The 24252-nt window shown below is 39.2% G+C and overlaps 1 protein-coding gene across 18 annotated transcripts in view; it reads left to right on the top strand.

Annotated features, from left to right (window-relative positions):
- SYNE1 (spectrin repeat containing nuclear envelope protein 1) overlaps window positions 1-24252 on the top strand; it is a 480528-nt gene that overhangs the window by 389937 nt on the left and 66339 nt on the right. For all 18 annotated transcript variants that reach the window (XR_015251658.1, XM_086708164.1, XM_086708163.1 and 15 more), the window contains 6 exons: window positions 1949-2043; window positions 4990-5224; window positions 7169-7363; window positions 11189-11314; window positions 13911-14066; window positions 22005-22163. Coding sequence is in view for 17 of the 18 variants with exons in the window: in XM_086708164.1 (XP_086564290.1) it covers window positions 1949-2043; window positions 4990-5224; window positions 7169-7363; window positions 11189-11314; window positions 13911-14066; window positions 22005-22163 (966 nt within the window). In the remaining variant the exon portion in view is untranslated. The remainder of the gene's footprint in view (window positions 1-1948; window positions 2044-4989; window positions 5225-7168; window positions 7364-11188; window positions 11315-13910; window positions 14067-22004; window positions 22164-24252) is intronic.

Genomic DNA, 24252 nt, shown 5'->3' with positions numbered 1-24252 from the left:
TTCTTAAGAAACACTGAAGAGAGAACTGTGTGCGAAAAGCAAAATAATTAATTTGCTATTAATCTCGGTTTCCTGGTGTAACTAAATTGTCCCATGTATTTATGAAATATACGCAAATGGAGAGAGAGATAGGATTTACCTAAAAGCAGAGAAAAGCTTAATGCAGAGCTTGAAAGAGAATGAAACTAGGGGCATCTGGGTGGCTCAGTCAGTTGAGCACTGGACTCTTGATTTCACCTCAGGTCATGATCTCACAATCGTGAGATCAAGCCCTGCATTGAGCTCCACATTCAGTGTGGAACCTGCTTAAGATTCTCTCTCCCGCTCTCTCTCTCTCACTCTCACTCTGTCCCTCTGCCTGTCTCCCCAGTTTGTGTGCTCTTGCTCTCTCTCTCTCACACACACACACAAAAAAGAATAAAACTAATTTTAAAGCATTTTCCTTAAATTTTAAAAATAGAGAATTTAAAAATGTAGAAGGTATTTTTAAGTCCATTTTTATCAAGGTGACTTAGAATGGAATAAAAGACAATGAATCAAAACTAAAGTCAGCTATCACTTTATATCCACTACGATGACTATGATGAAAAAGACAGCATGTGTTGATGAGAGTATATAGAAATTGAATCCTCATGCTACTGGTGGGGATGTAAAATGGTGAAGCTGCTTTGGAAAACAGTTGGACAGTTCCTGAAAATATTAAACAGAGTTACCATATGACCCAATAATTCTACTCTTAACTTTATACCCAAGAGAAATGAAAATATGTGTCCAGAAAAACTTGTGCAAGAATATCATCCATATCAGTGTTATTTATAGTAACCCACAAGTGGGAACAACATAAATATCCATCAGCTGATGAATGAATAAATAAAATGTATGGAATACTATTCAGCAATCAAAAGGAATGTGGTGATGATACATACTTCACATGGTCAACATTGAAAACATTATGCTAAGTGGAAAGAAGCCAGTCACAAAAGACAGGCAGGATGCTATTTACATGAAATATCCAGAGTAGGCAAATGCATAGACACAGAAAATGTTAGTGATTACCTAGTGCTCATGGACTGAGAAGAAATGGAGAATGATTGCTGAGTGTGGAGTTCTTTTCAGGGTAATGGTCTAAAGAAAATAGTCTAAAATTGATTGTCGTGGTGTGTGCCCAACTCTGGGAACATCATTAAAGTCCTGAAATTATAGACTCTAAGTAGGTGAATTGTTAAGGCATGTGAATTATTGTCTCAATAAATTTGTTTTAAAAACTGTGGAAATAATTTGAAAAACTTTCTGTTGAATTTTTTTAGCGAAAAAATTTTATTAACCAAATTAAGTTAAAAAACAGTGACTTAAAAAATGGGAGGTTTTAAAATCTTTTCAACTTTCTAAAAGATCTTAAGCTATTCCCTATCTGAAAAAAAAAAACAGAATACTAATTATGTGTTGACACTTAATGTTATTAGGTGATTTTGAAAGAAGTGAAACATAATTCTACCTTTAGTCACTTAGTTTTACTAAACAAAAATGAAACTTTAAATATATCTTAATTGGTTGTTTAAAAATATATTATTTCGGGGTGCCTGGGTGGCTCAGTCGGTTGAGTGTCCAACTTGGGCTCAGGTCACGATCTTGTGGCTTGTGAGTTCACGCCCCGCGTCAGGCTCTGTGCTGACAGCTCGGAGCCTGGAGCCTGCTTCAGATTCTGTGTCTCCCTCTCTCTCTTTGCCTGTACCCCACTTGCACTCTGTTTCTCTCTCAAAAATAAATAAACACTAAAAACATTTTTTTAATGCATTATTTCTATACTGCAGGATTTTACACATATCCTGATTCAACTGGAAACATTTTTCAAAGCTTTACTAAAACCAGAATTTTTGGAAAGTTACCAGAAAACTGGTCACTGAAATTGGGAACTCTAAAGTATGTTTTTCTATTTTTCAAATAATAGTTGTTTCAAGCAGAGATGTTCAGTCGTCAGCAGATTTTGCACTCGATCATTATTGATGGGCAGCGTCTTCTAGAACAAGGTCAAGTTGATGACAGGTAGGATCCTTGATATATTATTATGAAGAAAGTTTCCAGTGAATTAGTTATTTTCTTTTTAATGAGCAGATTAGAGGGCATGTATCTAATCTTCCTAAGGCAATTGTGCTGCAATGGAGCCTCAGTAATTGAAGGAGAGGCTTGTCTGAATCTCAGAAATGAGTGAGTATTGAGTCTTCTTTAAGAACTGCTGTTATATTATATAAAGGACATAGAGTAATTGGAAATCACCTAGCCAACCTTCTCCAGACCTCTGCAGGAGACTGGAATTAATGAATAGATCAGAACAAATTGTATCGATGATGTATCAATGGTTTATAAACAGATGCTTCTAATATTCTCATACAGCTACAGAAATTGTATCCTCAAGGGAGCATAGAGATCACTAGATCATCTCTCTTACTTATAGATGAAAACTTGCGGTCCAGAAATGTGAACTGATGTGACCAAGGTCACTCAGCTAAGTAGCTGGTTTTTAGTCAGGACCAGACAGCTTTCCCATAGCATGGTAATTCCAGGTTTGAAAATGGTTTGCTGCCTTAAGGCAGCAGACACACAAACTGAAATCCTGCTTCCTCTTCATTTACTTAGCAGATTGCCTCTTTATTAAAAATGAAGAGGCAAAATCTAGCTCATCTTTCGACTTCTGGTGTGTGAATTGACCGTTTCATACTGTGTTTACATTTCCTGGGAACAATAGCTAGTCTATTGCATCTACTTTATGTGGTGATATTGGAGTATAACTGCATTTATTACATAAAAACATCTCTCCCATATTAAGGCCCAGTAACCGTGATTAGAATTAACGTAGTGTTTTTTTCAAAAATGAAAAAACAAAAAACAAACAAACAAAACAGAACATAAATCATTGTTTTTATTAAAAGGGTTTTTTTTTTTTAATGTTTTGGAAGCAATTTCAGTTTTGAGTGGATATTTCTTTGGAGGTAACATGGAACATTTTCATGGTCATGCTATGGAACAACAAAATATGATACCGTATTTATTCTTTTCTAAAAAATTATGTATTTAAATTCAAGTTAGTTAACATACAGTGTAGTATTAGATTCAGGGGGACAACCCAGTGACTCATCACAACCCAGCAATTGAAAACTACTAGGTATTTATCCAAAGGATACAAAAATGCTGAATCCATATTTATTCTATTCAAAGTGAGCCAGACTTAAACATGGGCTTTACTGAGAATTTAAGGCCTTCAAAATAAAACAAATTCAAATTCAATTAGCTTATTCTTGCTTTAGCCTCCCTTGATCAACTCTATAACAGTATTATAAAAGTTTAAGTGAGGAAGTAAAACAAAATTTAAAAATCATGTACAAGCCAACATCTATTCAATTGTAAATGTTAACAGTTAAGGAGAAACACCAAAAAATAAGAAAATGGGAGGGTTGAACCAAGGATAATTCTCAAAGTTGAAAGGAAAAAAAAAATTTGGATTAGAGCACGAAAGCACCAGATTAGGAATGTATTGTGTTTTAAACGTTCATTTCTAAATTTCGTGTTGAGAGTTCACGTTCAGCCACAGGAACAGTGTCATGTGTTAAGTATTTCCTCACATTAGCAGGAAGCTCAGGACTGTTGAGGACAAGGGCTCCAAAGACATGGTGGATGGTGGCCTGAGGGGGAAAGTACTGTGGGAGGGTACTTTTCATGTTGCAGGACGTTCTCAAGTCCTCCAGTTAAATGTTTTCGGAGATGATGGATGCTTGTAACTTCTGGGGGAGTTTCATGAACCTAATTCATCACATTTGATTCTTCTGCAATTAGATTATTAATATCAGAATTTCCTTTCAGAAGCAAGAAGCACCAATAATACATTTGGTTTACAAAACCAAGGTGTATAGTGGGCCTAGATAATGAGAGGTGTCAAGAATGTAGGGGTCCAGAACAGTCAGTCAAGCTCAGATTGGAAGCCACCCACAAGAGGAGAAAATAGTATATGGAAGGGAAGAAAAGCAAAACTTACGTGATAGAGAAAAAACAAGTGATGTTACACTTTAGTATTCAAAGGTGAATAATGCTCTAATCTACAGAGAAATTCATTCTATTTGATATAGGACAAACGAATTGTAGAACCACAAATTAAAACTTCATAGAGAACTACCAACCCCCTTTTTAAGGTTGAAAACACAGATGTAGGAAGGACAAACTAAAAGATCTGAGATTATTTAGCCTGAAGTTAAGAACACTTACATAAAACTTACTCTTTTTAAGTATATGGACAACCTTCATACAGCCAACAATAACTAGATAGTTTGCATTTTTCTAAGAACAAAATGAAGTAGGCTTAACATGTAGAGGGGACGATCTAGATTCATATGTAGAATAATTTGCTAAAGATTAGGACTGTTTACTGTAAGAGAATACAGAGAGTTTCCAAGGACAGTTTTAAAGAAACATTTTTAAATAACATGGTTTTATTTAAGTGGCTTATGATTCTGGCTGAAATAACCCCGCGTTGTTCATCCAAAGTGGCTTATAATTCTGGCTGAAAACTGAAGTGCATAAATAAGTTTTGGTCCTCATTTTCTCCCGCTGTAGCACAAACAAGATGTCGCCTCCTGCTGCATACACTTCTTAGGGTTTGGGCACATTCCCGTGGTGTCACTACCCAATGCTCCCCACCTCTTGTGTACTCAGGGAGAGAATAGATGACAGTGACTTTACAGATATGCCTTTAACCTGTGCTGAGACATGAAAATACTCACTGTTTGCCAAAACCAATAGTTTGACTGCTATAAATTTTAAAAATGACTTGAAATAGACCCAGTAACAGATCCTGGAATGATATTTGAAAACCTCTGCCCTAACTCACTTCTCAGGGCTTAGGGTCACCAAGCATATGCACATTGTGTGTAGACATGTCTGATTATGAAAATGTACCCAGGGTAACAAAGTTTCCTCCCTATGTAATTATTTCTGCACCAGGGATGAATTCAACCTGAAACTGACCCTTCTCAGCAATCAGTGGCAGGGAGTGATTCGCAGGGCCCAGCAAAGGAGGGGCATCATCGACAGCCAAATTCGCCAGTGGAGGCGGTACAGGGAGATGGCAGAAAAGCTTCGTAAATGGTTGGTTGAAGTGTCCTATCTTCCCGTGAGTGCTCTCGGAAGTGTCCCAATACCACTGCAGCAGGCAAGGACCTTCTTTGATGAAGTGCAGGTAAGGTGCAAAACACACGGTCTTTAAACCTCTTCTGTGTTTCCACTGCACGCTTTACCCTCGCCTCAGTTCTTCGCAAGGATTCTGGAGTGACACTGGAATGAGGACAATCATTGTTCCCGAGTGTCAACAATAACACACAATACGATTGCATTACAAAGCCCGTGTATAGTGATGACACTGTCTGGTCAGGCCCAGCTGCTTACAGACCCTCTCCACTTTCCACACCAGTGCCTCCCAGCAGCTCACTCATCCCCAGCATGGAGGCAAAGGCAATGGCCGGGAAAGGAACACCGCATTGATTATACTCACGAGCAACGTAAATGTGTAACTTAAGCATTCCGGAAAAGATAAAAGTCTAGGTCCTGTCTGAGCTTTTTGTCTATTCCTGGCTTGGCTCCGTACTTCCATCTATCTGGGAACTGGGGACTCCAGCCCCTTAGACAGATACGTCCTAGTGCTCTTATCAGTGCTTCCCAGTATGTTTTGTGGTCTCCTTTTGCTTTGGCGGTCACTGCTCTCTGCTTTCTTTCTCCTCGCTTCTCTGGGAGACCTCATCCACACATGTGTCTGCCTGCTACCAGCAGAGAAGGGCCAGCGTGGTATCTTCCAGTCCCATCTACCTCCTGAGCTTTCAACTTATATATTCAGATTATATATGTGTGCATACAGACCTAGTGTGCACCATGGGTTCCAGCTTCCAGCAGGGCCTGTGATCTCAGGACCAGCCATTCCCCAGCAGTCCATTTCCCACAGCCCCAGCTCAAGGAAATGTCTGGCAGCGGCTAACGCTTCTATCACTTGGACCCTGGGAGGTGCTCTAGAGCTATATTCTTTGCCTCTCCCTTCCCATATCTAATATATTCCCACTGCCACTGCCTTAGCGGTGCTCATGATAGATGATAGCTTTCTTCTTCCTCTTCTTCTTTTTTTAATGTTTATTTATTTTTGAGAGAGAGACAGACAGAGCGTGAATGGGGGAGAGGCAGAGAGCGAGAGCGAGATACAGAATCTGAAGGAGGCTCCACGCTCTGAGCTGTCAGCACAGAGCCGGATGCGGTGCTTGAACTGACAAGATCATTACCTAGGCCGAAGTTGGACGCTTAACTGACTGAGCCACCCAGGTGCCCCATAGACGACAGCTTTCTAACCTGTTAGTATATCCAATATATGCCCACCTGCCATTCCGTCTTCTACCCTCCTGCAAAGTGTTATAATCCAAACACATCACTTCCTTGCTTAATATTCCCCTGTGAATCTCGGTCACTTTCACTATTTAAAAAAAAAATGCCTTTGCAAGCGTGGTCTTGTGTCCTCTTCTGCCACTCTATCACACGCATACTGCATTCCCTCTGAAAACTGCATCCAGGATCCTGAATTCATCATCTTTATCTCAATGGCAAATTTTCCCATCTTCATTTCTCTGTGTGGAAGGATTCCCCTGACTGACGCCTGGCCCTCCTCACACCAGGTCCTTCTTAATCTAGTCGTGTTCCTATGTCTCTAAGACTCATGAAGCCTTTTCCCTTCGAGGAAGCCTGTCTTGCATCCACATGGGTTAGATATTTGAGCACTGGTCTTTCTTGGAATCGGTTGTTTGTATCAAACAAGTGTCCTAAATGTTTTCGGCAGAAGAAATAAAAAGACCATAATAAAACTTAAAATAAGTAGGAGTGGGTTCCCTACGCATCAGTCTCATGGGGCAGTTTTCATATTGCATTGTGACTGCATTTAATTTGGGGACAGAAACTAAGCCTCCCCCTGTCGAATCCTCACTCATGTGTATACATTGCTTCATTCATGCCCAGAGTACGCGCTCAGTAATGTTTGTTGTATCGAGGGGGCGTGCTATGTATGAAAACCCGTAGGGTCGTTTAAAAATCCTTGGAATAGGGATATGGTGAAGAAAAGAATGAGAAAGTAAAAAGCAACGGTTCCTTTCAGTTCAAAGAAAAAGTGTTCCTGCGACAACAAGGCAGCTACATCCTAACAGTGGAGGCTGGCAAGCAGCTTCTGCTCTCGGCTGACAGTGGAGCTGAGGCCGCCTTGCAGGCGGAACTCGCTGAAATCCAAGAGAAATGGAGATCGGCCAGTGTGCGTCTGGAGGAACAAAAGAAAAAGCTGGCCTTCTTGCTGAAGGTAAGTTCATCTCCTTCCTCCTAGAGACCTGATGCAGTTTAAGGAGCCACACAGGTAGTTGCACTGCTTCCTCCTGTTGTTAGCTTTCGAATCGGATGATGCGAAGATTAACTCACACCCTGCAGGTTTTTGATACCCTCTGTCTTATTTAAGACTTTGTTCTGTCTTGCACGAGCTGGAGAAGTTTCCTAGTTTTCAGCAATGTGTCTTGCAGAAAAATCCCCCCACTAAGTAGTTTTAAGTCTAATAAGACTGTCCAAGTGATGAATTCTGATTAATGGTCCGTGCTAAGCCAAGAACCGTGTGATGACTTTATAAATCCAAACAGGAATGCAAGGAGTAGATTCCACTCCCTGATCTGAGACTCTAAAGTGGTTTTTAAGATTGATATCTCTTATTTTATAGCAAGAAAAACCTATCCAAGAAGATACTCTTGATTTCATTTTCACTTATCCAAGCACGTTGCTATGAGATAAAATTCGGGAGGTATATTAAGCCTTTCGCTGGATACAGAGAGCATACTGATCACACTGCAAGTTCAGGGAGATGTAGATTTATCCAGATCCCCCACAATCCAGTTTTCTCCCCCCTCACTTGACAATACTATATATAAAACATGATGATACATGCACTGGAAAAAGAGCATGGTCTCTACTCAGATAAATCCAAGTTAAAAGCATAATAAACCAAGTAACCTGGTTAACTCAACCTGTCTAAGCCTCAGTTTCCTCCTGTATAGTTTGGGTATGATAACCCTTCCTGCACATGGCATTGTGAGGATTTAATGATATAATGAAGGTAAAAACAGGCGGCACGTTACCTGCACATTTGGGCATTCAATAAATGATGGTAATTGTCATTGTTGGTATTATTATCATATCAAAAAGTGAACAGAGCTAAGGAGTAAAGGTTTGTATATGTTGATAATCACCAACACTTTAACAAAATTATCTATTGGGTTTGGCCTGCCACTTTTTTGGATCACAGGTAATAACCAAAGGGAATGGAACACGTTTTGCTTTTATAATACTTAAAGTATGCACACCCATTGGGTTTATTCTGTTGGATTTTATTTAATAATATATTACCTTCTGTGTAGGAAACACTCCATCAAAAATACCACTGAACGGGGGCGCCTGGGTGGCGCAGTCGGTTAAGCGTCCGACTTCAGCCAGGTCACGATCTCGCGGTCCGGGAGTTCGAGCCCCGCATCAGGCTCTGGGCTGATGGCTCAGAGCCTGGAGCCTGTTTCCGATTCTGTGTCTCCCTCTCTCTCTGCTCCTCCCCCGTTCATGCTCTGTCTCTCTCTGTCCCAAAAATGAATAAACGTTGAAAAAAAAAAAAATTAAAAAAAAAAAAAATACCACTGAACGTTTGATAAAGAACTTTTATTTGCGCACAGCGCAATTCATCAGTAATACAATACGCCTGATTCTTTTTTCTTCTTTTTTGCTTTCAGGAAAGGATTAAAAACATTGTAACTCATTCTGTAGAGATCATGTTAATCCTATATTTTTCTTTATTTGCAATGTGATTTTTGGACGCACCCCCGAGAATTTAATAAGGCAAAATGGCTGAGTCACTGCATTTACTTTTCTCGCCAGTCTGTCTGTTGGCGTGTAAGATGTCCGTCCGCTTTGATAGATGATCACAGACCATGCCATCTTGCTATTCCCTTGTAATTCATGTAGCAAAAAGACTGGGTTATAGCTTCAGAATCCAAGCCATCCTTGGAAAGGGGAATCCTTATTCTTGTTAAAGTTGATTTTATTTTATTTTTTAGTTTATTTTGTTAAGTTGATTTTATTTTAAATCAGACATGAGGACCTAATTGCCTAAGAAGAAATTTATGCAGCTAAATTCTAATGTTAATGTCATTTTCTTTATTTTAGTGTATCTTCATACCACAGCTATGGTGCTTACCTGTGTTTAGCTCTTGATTTAATGCTCTGAGTAAATATGCCAGGAATACAGTGATTATATAATTCTATGGCCTATATGTTCACATGCTTTCCTGTTGCCTCTTAGTTTTATTATGGAAAATAGGAAACTGGCCTTTTCTCGTTTAGATCAATGAACATTTATCGATGGCATGTGGATAGGTTTCAGACTGTGAAGAGTTCATGGAGAATGCTGCTGAATTTAGTAAGAAGATCTCACTATGCTGAGCATTAATGAACTCATTGTAGCCTGGGAATACTGAGATACTTCAACAGGGGGGAATTGGAACAGATCTGTCCAAGACAGACAGTTTGTGGTTTTTTTGTTTGTTTTTGTTTGTTTTTTTCTGGTAAATGGAAAGAGAGAATGTGGTTATGCACTCTAGGAAGTTCCCTGTAGGAATTTAAAAGTGCAGTGAGAATCTTGGGCCAAATGCTCAGTCTGGTTAGAAACCAAAAGACCTTTTGGGTAGGGAGGTGCTTTAGTCAGCACTTCTTACAGAAGATAGGTGTGCTCATAGCACCTATGGGCTGCTGCACTAAAAATAAAGTGTCAGGAGAGGAGATAGAAAGAGCCCAGATGAGAAAAGACTGGTGACAAAGGAAGAGATAATGTGAGGGAAAAGGTACCATGCTCACTACCGAAAGCATTTCTAGTTGTCTTTCTGTGGAGTTCAGTAATTTAAGTTGTGGGGAGTGGCCACTGGACGTGGGGGTGGGGGTGGGGTACCAGAAAGGGGTGGGGGGGAGACAGGAATGGGAGGTAGTAGGCAAAATTAAGGAGATCTATTTAGATAAACTTAATTTGAACTGTCTCTGAGACACCAGATAGGCCTTAATTTGTAGATGTGGTCCATTATGGTTCCTTTAATAATTTTTTTCTTTTACTTTTTTTTAATAAAGAAAGAAATACATGTGTCAGAAAAAAATGCAGGTAATAATTGAAGTATGTAGAGTGAAAAATGAAATTTCCTCTCTACTGCCACCAGAGGTATCCACTGTTACCAGTTTGGTGTGTAACCATCTGAAATATAACCACATAATGTATATTCTTTGTCACTCTGTAGAGATCTACCGATCTACCCCTCTGTATACCACCAGCCTCTATCTACCGCTCACCTTGCGATATTCTTCTTCGGAGCACTCATTAGTGTTTGGCATACTAGATATATATTTTTAACATTTTGCCTTATCTCTCTTCTTCCATTTGCTGATTGTTTCCCATTTTATGTGTTATATACTCAACCCTTTGTGACATGTTTCAGCAGGATCAAGATAGAGCCCACCAAGTGCCAGCCTTTTGTAGTTGTGTATTTCTACTTCTGTAACAATTCAAATTTATGTGCCTCATACTAGTCATATAATGAATTGAATCAGAGTCAAGGTTATATTATTTTTACATTTCATCTCACTTTTCTTATTCAAACACATTTCATCCTGAAAGAGATTCCATATTCTCTTTTTTTATCTCTTATAGAGCATTTGAGGTAGTGTAGACACATCATAGATGGGGCTAGGAAAGGGGCAAAATAGTACAATTATACTCTTAACCTCTGCGGATTGATTCAGATCCAGATAACATTTTTGAGTCCCCGTAATATTCTGGGCATTGTATTTGGTGCATTCACACCCATTGCTTCCTCCAACCCTTCAACAATCATCGAGTCTGTATGCCCATTTTCATAGGGAAAACTGAGGCATAGCATAAATGTAGAACTCCCGCTGTTCTGATGCTGCCTACGTGAAAATGGATGTGGACTCCACTTCGCGTTTTTCACCAGGGTATCTGTATTGTTTCTGTGGGATTCAGGAGAGTGTTTAGCTTTCATTCCAGTTTCCTACAAAGAAAAAAATACCATGAACTTTCTTTCTCCTCCCATTCTAGGACTGGGAAAAATGTGAGAATGGTATAGCTGATTCTCTGGAGAAGCTACGAACTTTCAAAAAGAAGCTGTCTCCACCCCTGCCAGATCACCACGAAGAGCTCCATGCAGAGCAAATGCGTTGCAAGGTGAATTACTGGACTGACGTTTTAGCCATCACTTACCTGTGTGCTTCTGCTGTAATGTTGCCTCTGAAAGCCTAATTCTGTCAAACTGCTGTAGCTGTCTACATGTAGATGCACGTTCCTAGGATATTGCGTTAGGGCAGGCAACTCTGGTGAAACTTGGTTGTTGATTTATTGCAGCTGATGAAATTATAGGCTAGTTCGTGGATTATCTTGAGAAAGCAAATGACAATGGAAAACACAGCATTAAAAGATATTTAAAAGCTGGATCAAGGGCAATAAACACAGTCTTTTTAAAGCATCTACACTGGGGAGTTGTTGCAGCAGAATAGTCTAGTTTACGGAAAGAAGAGCGAGGCTTGGCAGCCTGGAAATTCTGCAGACAGTGGCTGTTGGAGGAACACCCTGCCCTCCAGACTCTTCCATAAGGAAAATGGGATCTGTAAGTAGCTGATTTCAGTCAGAGCATGGAGAGACACAGCCATTCAGTTACTCTCAGGGCCCTGACTACCTAAAGAGCAAGGTCAACCTGTCAAGTCACAGTTGGAAACAAATCAGGAGCTGATACAGACCCCTCCCTGCATCATGAGCTCATGGAGACCAAAATGACCTAGTGGCTGTAGGATTTGTTCTGTCCATGCCCATCTAGTCAACTGAAGTCTTTGGATGGCAGTTCTCTGCTGAACGATGTGCAGATCTAGTAAAAACTGTCTTTGCAAATGCTTTTTCTCCCCCGAATAATGCATGTCTTTGCATTCCCCAGTCATTTGCAAATTACTGCTCTAGAGTAATGCTGTTTAAAACTTCACACGTACTTAAATGATTTGGATTTTAAGCAGAAGTTCTCTGCTTCACTCTAAGAAGTCATAAGCATTAAAGAAAGGTTGATTTTTTAAAAAGTCTTAAAATCATGAAAAGTCTTAAAATCATGATGTCAGAATTTTCCACCAGTATTAAAATTTAAGGATATTCTTTGAAACTTGAAAGAGGCAGGTTTAGGAAAAATAAGAGATAATATACATTAATGACATCATGGATGGCAAATAAGGAAAATATTACCTTGAGATGTAAATTCAGAAATATGCAAAGATTAAAGCGTTTGTCAGTTTATAAGAAGTGATTAAAGAAAATTTTGATAAACAGAAACAAGCATCAATTGGGCTCCTCCGATGTGCCAGTGATTATGCCAATATTATCTCAGTTGGCATAAACACAAGCTTACAAGTACAATCTGTTATTTCTGTTTTATAGATGTGAAACCTGAGCCTTCTAGAAGTTTAATAATGTCTCAAAGTGAGTCAGTATCAGGGCTGCCTGAATCCAGAGGCAGTATTTTTACTACATGGACTCATCTAACGGAGTCCGTGGGTCTGAAACAGTTGGTTTTTGGTGGTGGTGGTGTTTCTTTTATAATCCTTACACCATGGGTTATATCTGATGTTTGGGTTAGGGCCTAGAAATTGGAATTAAAAGGGGAAAAATCTTTACATTGGTTTAACAGTTTAATGTCTGCAAATATAAGCAGAAATACTGTATATTTAATCCACCTGGATGGTTTGGTCTTTCAGCCAAATACTGTTACCATGGGACCTCGTCTCCTAAAATACAACAGTTACAAACATACCCTGCTATTAAGTTCAGAGATTAAAAGGATGCATTTTGGTCCAGCTCTCTGCTACTCTTCCCCAAAGCACCCTTTGCAGCAAAACAAAGCAATTACCTGGAAAATTCAGACTAAAATCTTGTTTGTCTAAATTGCCTTTGAAGTTAGCCTCAAACAGTACTGTTAATTGCCTTTGCTTTTGGAAACTTGTCACCTGTGTGAAGAGACAAAAAGATAGGGGAAAAGCCACGTGAAATACTCGATTTATACACAAAATTGGCTGGAATCTAAAAGCATCAACAGCTGGCAAAAGGCAGGTTATCCAAATTGCAAAACTGGTCATCAGTTCAAAGCATGCAAAAACCAACGTCAGCTCATCCAAATACTATTTTATGGATTTGTTCTTAAATCATTCCCCAAAAGGACAGAGTACATAATTTTCTTCAGTAACTTGAAGAAATCTGTGTTCCTAGAGGAAATGTATTTCCGTTATTTTCAATTGAGTAATAATAGCAATGGATCTTTTCAGCAACTGTGTTAAGTCTCTATCACAGACTGTAGCAACTTCATAGTGTTTGAAGGTGAAAGTTAACCTAGGAGTTTGTTTTTTTGAAAATATTTTGTTAACATGATCAGTAACTCAGGACAAAAATAAAGGCTGGATCAGCCGTTTATGAAATCGGTTTAAAAGTAAAGAAGATCAGGCAGTGATGAAACTTCAGCTTAGAAAAGATGTGCCAAAACGATCAATTAAATGGCAAATAGATCATAGGAAGATTCTGCAAGCAACCGGGGGTTTTGTCAGTAGAACTTGGCCAAGTATCAGATTACATCAGAGCAAATAAAGTAGATACCAAGTGAGATGTTCAAATAGAATGGGATGGAAAGATCATTGTACCAAGAGGGGATTCCTAATACACCTCAGAAATTGATGATAGATATCCATGGGTATTCACGTTTTGGGGGCGGGGGTTGTTGCTTTTTTCTTTAATCTAGGAGTTGGAAAATGCAGCTGGGAACTGGACGGATGACTTGGCTCAGTTGGCTCTGCTGAAGGACACCCTCTGTGCCTACATCAGCGCTGATGATATCTCCATCCTGAACGAACGCATGGAGCTTCTACAGAGACAGTGGGAAGAACTGTGCCACCAGGTAGGATGAAGTCTAGACTCCGCGTTAGCTCGGTAAGGTGGAAAACTGGAAGATGGCTTGGAGCGTCAGATGGCTTGACCCATGTTTGGACCCATCCCATAACTCAGAGTAGACACAGAGGAAGAACTCTGGTTTTTGTGAGCATATTTCAGATTAAGTCAATTAAATCCTAATATTATATTTGAAATGCATCCAAACTGGCTTCTCTTGCTGTCCCTTTCACTGGCCAACAAAACAGTGTAAGAGGAAAACCAGTTTTTTGGTTCACAGATGGGGTCTTGCTAGGTGGATACTGGTGGTCTTTTTCTACTTTAACATGTGAAAAAGCTTTGTTTTATTTGCAACTTCGGCTAAAACTGTGGGGGTGGTTTTGTGTTTGGAATTATCGTGGCTTATTGATTTACCAGAGTTGTTTCCTCGTAATTCATGTGTTTGGCATTTTTAGTCATACCTGATCCGTACCTTCTTAATAGCTTAAAAGAGATCCCAGATTGGATTTTGATTTTGAAATGAGAGGGAAAGATTGGCGGAAAGGCAATGAGAAGGCATCCAAAGTAAAGAGGAATGACATAGATCAAAGGCCCACAAGTGAAGAACAGACTCTGACCGAGGGCCTTGAGACCAGACCCTCTGGGAAGCTGGGAGTGTGTCTATAGTGTCCCTTCCTTCACCTGACTGCTCTGCTTGGCACATAATAGGCTGTGATGCATGGTTGATATTTGTTAAATGGGTCAGTCACATGAATTATTGTGAATTTCACAAGCTATAGCAGATGCTCCTACAATCAAGTTTACAACAGAGTGGAGAGGAGAATGAGTCCAGAAGAACTTGTACAGTGAAGAAGAAAACTGGTATAAACAAGTTAAAACAATGTATAATGATGTAAGCAAACTAAGGGCAGTTTGGGTTGCAGGGAATAAAGGAAACGCTTGTTACAGCAGATAAATCTCGAGCTGAGTGCAGGGAGATGGGGAGCAGAGGGGACAGATTGGTGTGGAGGGAGCAAGCAGATGGGTTGCACGAGGTCACAGCTTGAATAAAGGTACAGGTGTGGAGTAGACAGAGGACCTGGCTGGGGAGAGGCAAGTGTTGGATGGATGAGGAAGGGGCTTTTGAGAAAGGTCTCGGTGCCTACCCAGTTTCAGGCCAACTGTGCTATGCTAGAGACCTCTTCTCTGCCATCCTCCCCACTTTTTCTGACTTTAGAGGTGCTTATCTTCATGCTTCAGGAAACATTAAGCAAAGTTTAAGAGGCTCAGAGCCTCCTAATTGATTTGACATCAACAAGAAATTTGTTGTTAGGTAAATTTCTCTGTATGTTTAGATTAAAACTGAGATACTTTTCAGACTGTGAGCCAAAGAGAAACCCTGGAGCACACTTTGTAAATGTGTGAAGAATTTCCTATGAATATATACTTTTAAAAGGCAGGAATGTAAGAGATGATGTTGAGTTCAAAATTAATTTAGCCATTTTTTATGGAGTTTCATAGTCTTAGTGAACACAATGAGAAACTTACATGGAGCGTAATAGTACTAATCACAATAGTATATACCTCTCTGAATTATTCAAGCCCAAATCAATACATTAATATCCAGTAAATTATCATATAATTTTCTAATGTAAGGACTTTATCATGGCATGTCATGTAAGTGAAAGATAATTTGGTGGGTACAAATAATGGAAAATGATCATATTCAATTACTTTTATGAGCCTTATTCATTTGTTTTTCTTAAGATTGAGAAAACTCCATCACTACTTGCTGACTCAACACTTTTCAGCGTATCTGTGAAGTTAATTTTACTGTATCTGTTTCTCTGGCTAATTGATGTCTACAGAGCCTTCAGAGAGATAATACTTGAGATATTGGCTTCCATTCCTTTTCCAAACCTGCCATGAACTGCCCTACCCCAAGATCTTGCTCAGATCATTCTTCCTGCCTAGACTGACCATTCCTTCTCTTCTAATTTTAACCTTTTTTCAAACTCCATAACCCCTGTGATGCCATTGTTTGAGATCCTCAGACGTCAGTATTTTTCTATTCCTCTGAACTCGCATTTCTGTTTTGTCCAAACCATCATGTGACAGTGAGTTGTTCCTCTCTTCTTCCTCCCTTTCTTTCTTCTTCTTCTTCTTCTTCTTCTTCTTCTTCTTCTTCTTCTTCTTCTTCTTCCTTCTTAATGTTTGTGGCTTTATTTCAAGACTATGAGGCCCTTGGGTCACCTGAGTGGCTCAGTCAATTAAACGTCTGACTTCAGCTCAAGTCATGATCTCACAGTTCGTGAGTTCAAGCCCCATGTTGGGATCTGTGCTGACAGCTCAGAGCCTGGAGCCTGCTTCAGGTTCTGTGTCTCCCTCTCTCTCTGTTCTTCCCCCGCTCATTCTCTGTCTCTCAAAAATAAACAAACATTAAAAAATTTTTTAAAAAAGACTATGAGACCCTTAAGAATTAAGACCATTTCTTTTTATCTCCAGTGCCCAGAACAGCTAAGTGTTCATAGGTACTATTAATTAAGGCAAGACTTTAGGGTATTTGTTTTATGTCATAATTCTTATGTTCTTCTAAATGTAAAATAATGGCAAGGTCTCTGAATATTTTGAAAGTTAAGAAGATTATGATTGTGCAATATTTTTTGATTTAGGAAAACTGGTACTGGGTAAAAATGCTATGAGACACAAAGGGCATAAACTTCTAGTTATGAGATGAATGAGTTCTGGGGCTCTAACGTACAGCATGGTAACTATAGTTAACAAGACTGTATTATATACGTGAAAGTTGCTAAGAGAGTAGATTTTTTAATTTATTAATTAATCAATTTAAAATTTTATTTATTTTTTAAAGTTTATTTTGAGAGGGAGCACATGCGCACACTTGAGTGGGGGAGGGGCACACAGAGAGGGAGAGAGAAGCCCAAACCAGCCAGTGTTATCAACGCGGAGCCGGAAGAGGGATTTGAGATCATGAGATCATGACCTGAGCTGAAACCAAGAGTCAGGAGCTTAACCGACTGAGCCACCCAGGAGCCCCAAATTTTTATTTATTTTTCAAATTCCAATATCCGTAGCATACAATGTTATATTAGCTTCAGGTATGCATATAGTGATTCAACACATTACTCAGTGCTTGTCAACATAAGTGTACCTTTAATTCCCTTCACCTATTTCACCCGTCCCCTACCTGCCTCCCCTCTAGCAGCCACCAGTGTGTTCTCTATATTTCAGACTCTTTTGTTTGTTTGTCTCTTTTTTAATTTGTTCATTTGTTTTGTTTCTTAAATTCCACGAGTGAAATCATATGGCGTCTGTCTTTCTCTGACTTATTTCACGTAGTATTACAGCCTCTAGATCTATCCATGTTGTTGCAAACGTCAAGATTTCATTCTTTCTTATGGCTGAGTAATACCTTAAATGCTCTGACAGCATACACAGAAATAGGAATCATGTGAGATGATGGATGTGTTAAGTAATCTTGAGGTAATCGTTTCGCCGTGTCAATGTATATCACAGCACCACATTGAACACCTTAAACTTACACACTGTTGTAATTCAATTCTATCTCAATAAAGGTGAAAAAAGAGAAAAGGGGACAAAAATTTATATGTTTACAATTGCTCACCAGACTTAGATATATCTAGGCAATAGTCTGTTTGGAAATACAGTTTGAAGGCTGCTGTTATCATATAATGTGCCCTGAAGAGATTAATACCTTGCACCTGTGAGTGGACTAAGTCAAAAAAGAGGAAGCAGATTGACTACATCGTGTTTCTAGAAACTTTCTAAATTGAATGTCTTCAGGCATGAAGGTAAAGCATACTGATCTGACGTTACTTCAATCTAAAAAGAATTAGTTAAACCAGTGAGATTTTAGGCATGGGTAGTCATACAGAGGCGTCAGGCTATAACTGTAAGTAGAAATATAAATTAGTTACTAGTCCTTGAGTGAGTTTCCGGAGTACTTCTGTCAAGTATGAAACCACAAAAGGAAATGAGCTTGGGGCTGTGTCTCATTTTAAAAGTTAAAAACTTCAGTTAAACATGGCATTATCCCACCGTTAAAGAGCAAGTCGTGTGTCCGTATTCCAATGGAAGCAGTTGATGAGAAGGCAGGAGTGATTGGGGCTGCCGGTGAGAGTGAGGAAGACACACTGTAAGTAAATGTTTCAGGGGAGGGTCGATAGTACAAAAGTAAACTGTTTATAAACCGACTCCCCAAATGGTCTGTTGTGCCCGTGCACAGCCTTAGCTTATCTTTGTCCTGATTCCTGTTTTGGTTCGTAGATCTGTGTGTAATTCTAGTTGAGACATAAATATATCACCATTGTAATTGCTTGGTGTTTTTCAAATTGTCATGGTAAAAATATTTGAAGTAGAAAAGGATGTATTTCCTGTTCAGCTGCCTCAGGCTCTGGAGGTTTTAGCTGGTTCTTGCCAGCTGTTGGCAATGCAGTGTGTGTGTATACCCTTGAGAAAACATAAATATGTGCTAAGCTGATCAAGAATTCGAGGGTTTCGGCTGAACCCAAAGAAAGAGAGGGTAATGCTCACTTATCATATAGCCTGAATATCAGTTTTACAAACCAAAAGGACAATGCCGTCTCCATTTTGAATGTTAAGTCTTTTGAAACGCTTTTGGTGGCACTTTGCAACCACTGCTTGTGGTCTACCTGTTTCTTTCCTCTGTTGCTTTAGCATAATAAGCAAATGAGAGCAGTGCTTTCATGGTGTGTAAGAAACCCGAGAGCTTCTTAGTGGAGTTATTGAATACATGGGGGTCAAGGAGAAAAAAAATACTAAAAATTCAAATGATACCCTGTAGTAGTAGCAGCAGCAGTCGTATATTAAAGGCCGGCTTTTGTTATATCGTTAGTATGTACCAGTGGCCTTCTTAAATTGTTTTCTTGTTCGTATTCTATTATGAGCCTTCTGTATTCCAGGACACATATCAATGCTTGGCACATAGTAGACACTTGTTTACTGCAAACAATAAACATTTGCTTAATGAAATTTGGAACAGATGAAAATTCATTTATAATGAAGGAAGTGAGGCTTAGAGATGACAAGTGACCTTGCCCTGGTCATATCCTTAGTAAGTGATAGAGACTGGTTTTTTGAATCTCAGCTGCCTCTGGATATTTGTTCGTAATGTTATATTGCAGCCTGTATCAAAGACTCCAGCTTTGCTGGCTCTATCTCATACGGACTATAAGCAACTGCCTCAACTTTGTCTAACCTTCTCTTTTCTTATCTTTGGAATGGGGATAATAAAACCTACCTCTCAAAATCATCTGTGATGTGGTGATCTTCCTTGCAGATGTTGAGAAAAGCCCTGGAATTCATCCTTGCTCGTGGCCAAGATTTGGGGGAAAAGAAAAGGAGGAGCTACACGTAGCAAGACCTATTAATCTTAAGTCTGAAGGGCAGGGGTTTTTGCCCTTTTCTGAGAAAACAGTTGCTTTTGGAGGTCCCAATTATAAAAATATAGTTTCAGTTTGGACATCACTTAAAACAGAATTTTAATGACCAGCCACACTCTTGACTCTGATGCTCTGTGAATGAGACGGAAAAGTTCTTCACCAGAAAATTCCAAATCTTAGCATTCCAGCAGAAGATCGGAATACACTCTGCTGTCAGAGTGTGAGAGGGAAGGGATGCTGGAAGGATCATGCGCTTAGCTGAATTTTAGCTCCAAAAATTTTTAACCCGCCTTTTCTTAGCCTTTTCCATTGCTGCCAGTGAATTTACCCTAAGTAAATTCATTTCTCTTTGGCTGTTCTGTATTTTTCTGCCTCAAAGAAAACAATGATAAACTGACTTGTACTATTGGGGAAACACTCAAGGGATTCATCAGTGTCACCCTACCCAGAGAAACTTTTGTTTTAAAAGCTCATAATTAATTCAAAAGACTGAATTTGTGAAGACTGACATTTCAGAAACTATGTGAGGTTATGGGGCCCACTGTCTAAGCAGTTCACTCTGACTAGGCCCAGCCCTAGCATAGGGAACCTGGTCTCAAAGCCTAATTGTTTTCTTAGGTGTAGAATCATAGACATTTTGGGTTTTGTGGGACCTTGACTCATTAACAGAGCCAACTACAGGCAGAATTGCTAACTAGGAAGTATATAGCACCTTAAAAACTATTTTTGTTTTGATTTTTTAAAAGGAAATTCGTTTGAAGTGTATCACAAAGTGAAATGGGTTGATGGATAAGGAATATATGTATTAAAGCAAAATGGAGCAAAATGTTAACAATTTGGGAGTTAACAATAGGGAACATGTTATGAGTGCTTGCCATTACAACTCTTTCCACTTTTCTGTATGCCTCATGTTTTTCATAATAAAATGTTAGTGAAAAAAAAGAAAATTGAGAGGTAGGTGCTTAATGTAATGGGATGACTGATAGAATGTCGAGCGTTATCAGCATGAGTGCGTAGAACATCCATAAAGAAGGATCATCTCATTGCCACTCAAATCATGTGATATTTTGGTAACAGGTAGTTTAGCCAACTAAAAATATTCCTTACGATCTTAACCAGCCCTGCAAAAACAAGACTATTATGATGTCAGAAAATTTTTAAGTTCTGGAAGGGATCACTCCAGACCCACAGATAAGGAACGGGCCCCTTGTGTTTCTAACGCAGAAAGGGCTGTTACAACAGCCCCATTCAAAAATGGACAAAGGATTTGACTAAATAGTTCCCTAAAGAAGATACACAAATGGCCAAGAAATGTGAAGAGATGCTCAACATCATTAGCCATCAGAGAAACGCAGATCCACATCACAGTGAGATACCACTTCACATCCACTAGGATGACCAAAGTCAAAAAGGCACATAATAACAGGTGTCGGTGAGGATGTAGAGAAATGAGCCCCCTGTTGCTGGTGGGAACGTACGCTGGCACAGCCACTTAGGCAGGCAATCTGTAGCGCCACCGTGTAACCTGGCAATTCCACTCCTAGGTATATACCCCTAAGGCCACTAAACATGTGTCCCCACACACACTTGGACACAAGTGTACAACAGCACTATTACAGTAGCCAAGAAGCAGAAACAACCCAAACATCCATCAGCAGTTGAGTTGGTAAATAAAACGTTGTCTATCCACACGATGGAATATCTTCAATAACTAAAAGGAATGAAGCACTGACCCATGGTACAACATAGATGAACTTTAGAAACATGCTAAGCAAAATTGTATGGTACGTGAATTAAATCTCAATAACGCCGTAATGCAAAAGAAATAGAGAAGGAAAAGACACAAAGGTTAATAAATAAGACAGAAAGCAGGAGGGAAGTAAGAGAACTTGTCCAAAGTAAAAGGATTGGTATAGAGCTGAGCCACAAGGGATCCGTCCTCCACTTCTGACCTCTTGCCACTGTGTCGTCTGTTCTAATCTCTCCAGATACCTGAGATTCAGTTCTTGCTTCCTTTTTTCTTTCCTCCCTTCTTTTCTTCCATTTCCCTTTTCTTCCTTATTCTTTCCTTTCCTTTTCCCTTCTTTTATCCTTTCCATTTTTCTCCTTTCCTTCCTTCATCTCCTATCCTTTCCTCTCTTTCTTCTTTCTACTTTCTCTTTCAATAAAAGTACATTAATGATGGTGTAGAATCTCTACAGGGAACCAATCACAGTGTGGGGCTGGGTTGTTCAGAACCTTTAATGAGTGAATGTGCATGCGTCTAACTCTTCAGGAGGCAAGGACAGGGTTGGATCCCCACCCTCCCCCCTCCCCTGGCATTTAGCAGTGGGGTCCTTATTGTGAAAAGTGAAAACTTGCTGGGGATTCCCTCCTGGCACCGTGTCCCAGGGAACAGTGACCTAAAGAGATGCACAGCTAGTGCTTATTCCAGTCCACCCAACTGACTTTATTGGCTTTTTTCCTCAGGGTACAAGTTCTGCTCTCATTATCCCTTTACATTTTCTCCCATTGAAATTTTTCAGCTCTCCTTAAGGCGGCAGCAAGTGAGTGAGAGATTGAATGAATGGGCTGTCTTCAGTGAAAAGAACAAGGAGCTTTGCGAATGGCTGACCCAGATGGAAAGCAAAGTTTCTCAAAATGGAGACATTCTCATTGAAGAAATGATAGAGAAACTCAAGAAGGTACAGGATGCATGGCTACATATGTTTTCACTCTTCGTGACGCTTAGGCATACTTTTAGTAGGTATAAAAAGACGGTCTTACTCATTATGAAATTACTTTCCTGCAAAAGGAGCACTATATTTTAAACGTTTGATCTTTTTAATATGAAATAAACTTGCATGGAAAGGCCTCTTTTACATACAAAATATATGGATGTGATGAAGTTAATTATCTGCTGGTAGACAAATGTTCAGTATTTTTTGGCTTTAGCTACCTGTTCAGAAGGAATCATTTATGTATATTGCTTTTGTGGTTTTGTTTTTGTTTTTAAAGAGGTAAAATCACTTGAGAGAAACCAAAAGAAAAAATTCTTAGGATTAGTTAAACTGGCATTTTCTCTATAAAACATAATTCATAGACAGTTACAAGAATGAAGACTTCCTGAGAATTTTGCTTCATATTATTTTCAAGTTGTGTATAACTTGCATTATTTTATACATTCATGTGACATGGATGTTTTTCATGTCAGTGTAGGCTGATCGAATTTACTAGCATTGAAAAATGTTTTTGATGAGATCGGTGGTGCTTTTAAATTATTTTTGGACAATGAACCATTTTTACTTTTGTTTAGTTTATGTTCCTTGTTAGAACATATCACTGCCAGGTTTACGGTGTACTTTCCCTACGTACTTGTTTCTTGTCCCTGTACAAATGGAAGCCCCACTGGATTATAAGCTTTGCTGGAAGTGTCTTTGTCTATTTTGTTCATTGCTGCATCTACTGACCCTGAGCAATGCCTGCCTTCTCATAAGTCCTCAGTCACTATTGAATAAGTGAATTATAGCCTCGTTTGTCCTAAAATAAATGTAAATAGTAGGAAAAGATATCTTTATGCATGCATACACATAAAGAGAAAAAAAAAACTCTAATGTGTCAGCATGCGATATTAATAACCTTATAGGCCTCCACTTAAGATATAAAATTCTGGGGGCTCCTGGGTGGCTCAGTCGGTCAAGTGTCCGACTTCAGCTCAGGTCATGATCTCACGGTTCATGGGTTTGAGCCTCGTGTCAGGCTCTGTGCTGACAGCTCAGAGTCTGGAGCCTGCTTCGGATTCTGTGTCTCCCTCTCTGCCCCTCCCTCGCTCTCTCTGTCTCTCTCTTTCTCTCTCTCTCAAAAATAAATAAACATTAAAAATTAATATATATATATATATATAATTCTAGCAATAAACATTTGTATATTTGATATTGTAAACCTTTAAAATGTAGACTAAGATAATACAGATTTCATTTTACTATCTGCCCATACCTTTGCCCTTTGATAGTTTCTGGATACCAGACAATACTCTACTAGACATGATTAATGTCCTATAGGTATTATGGTGAAGTTTGCTATAGAAGAAATTTTGGTTAAGTGTGTATCTCTACTCTCATTGATTTTCTTCATGAAATTTAAGGTGGCGTATTTTGGGGGTGTGGAAAAAAACTATCTCTTGAACAAAATACAACCACAATTTAAAATTTAGAAACGTTAGTTTTTCACATAATTTTGTTATACTATCTGGCACAATGTCAGAAATAATCTTTAAAATATTAACTATACTATTCTTATATAAAATGAGTTAAGGGATATAAAAAGAAGTCTTTATGAGCTTTCCTCTTGTGGTGTCAGTGCATCTAGTGTTTTGGTCATAGAATCCCACTGTATTGAAGTAACATAAAATGGAGGACAGGTGCGTTGGGGTTGCTGGGCGTAAAGAGAGCACTCAACACTGAGATCGAATAAAATTGCACTGGCTTCTCCCATTTCTTTGGAGTCTTCTTGCTTCAGTAACTGACTTGAGGGGATAACGTTATTGCCACACTAACTTTAGATCAAGAGAAAGTTAAAATATCCGTGGCCCTATAATACCCATCTTTGTGTATTATTTTGCTGAGATAGTATTTGCTGCATGACAGGAGTTTAGCCCAAAACTGAAAAAGGTGATTCTAAAGATTGGCTCATGTCACTGTGGCACGAGTGAGAGGATCATTGGTCAGGCAGCAAGAGTTGGAGAGGACAGGGGCGCCTGGGTGGCGTAGTCGGTTAAGCGTCCGACTTCAGCCA

This window comes from Puma concolor, chromosome B2 (assembly GCF_028749965.1).
Source record: "Puma concolor isolate L17-30 chromosome B2, mPumCon1.1.hap2, whole genome shotgun sequence".
NCBI lineage: Eukaryota > Metazoa > Chordata > Mammalia > Carnivora > Felidae > Puma > Puma concolor.
This window is presented reverse-complemented; position numbering and strand designations above follow the sequence as displayed.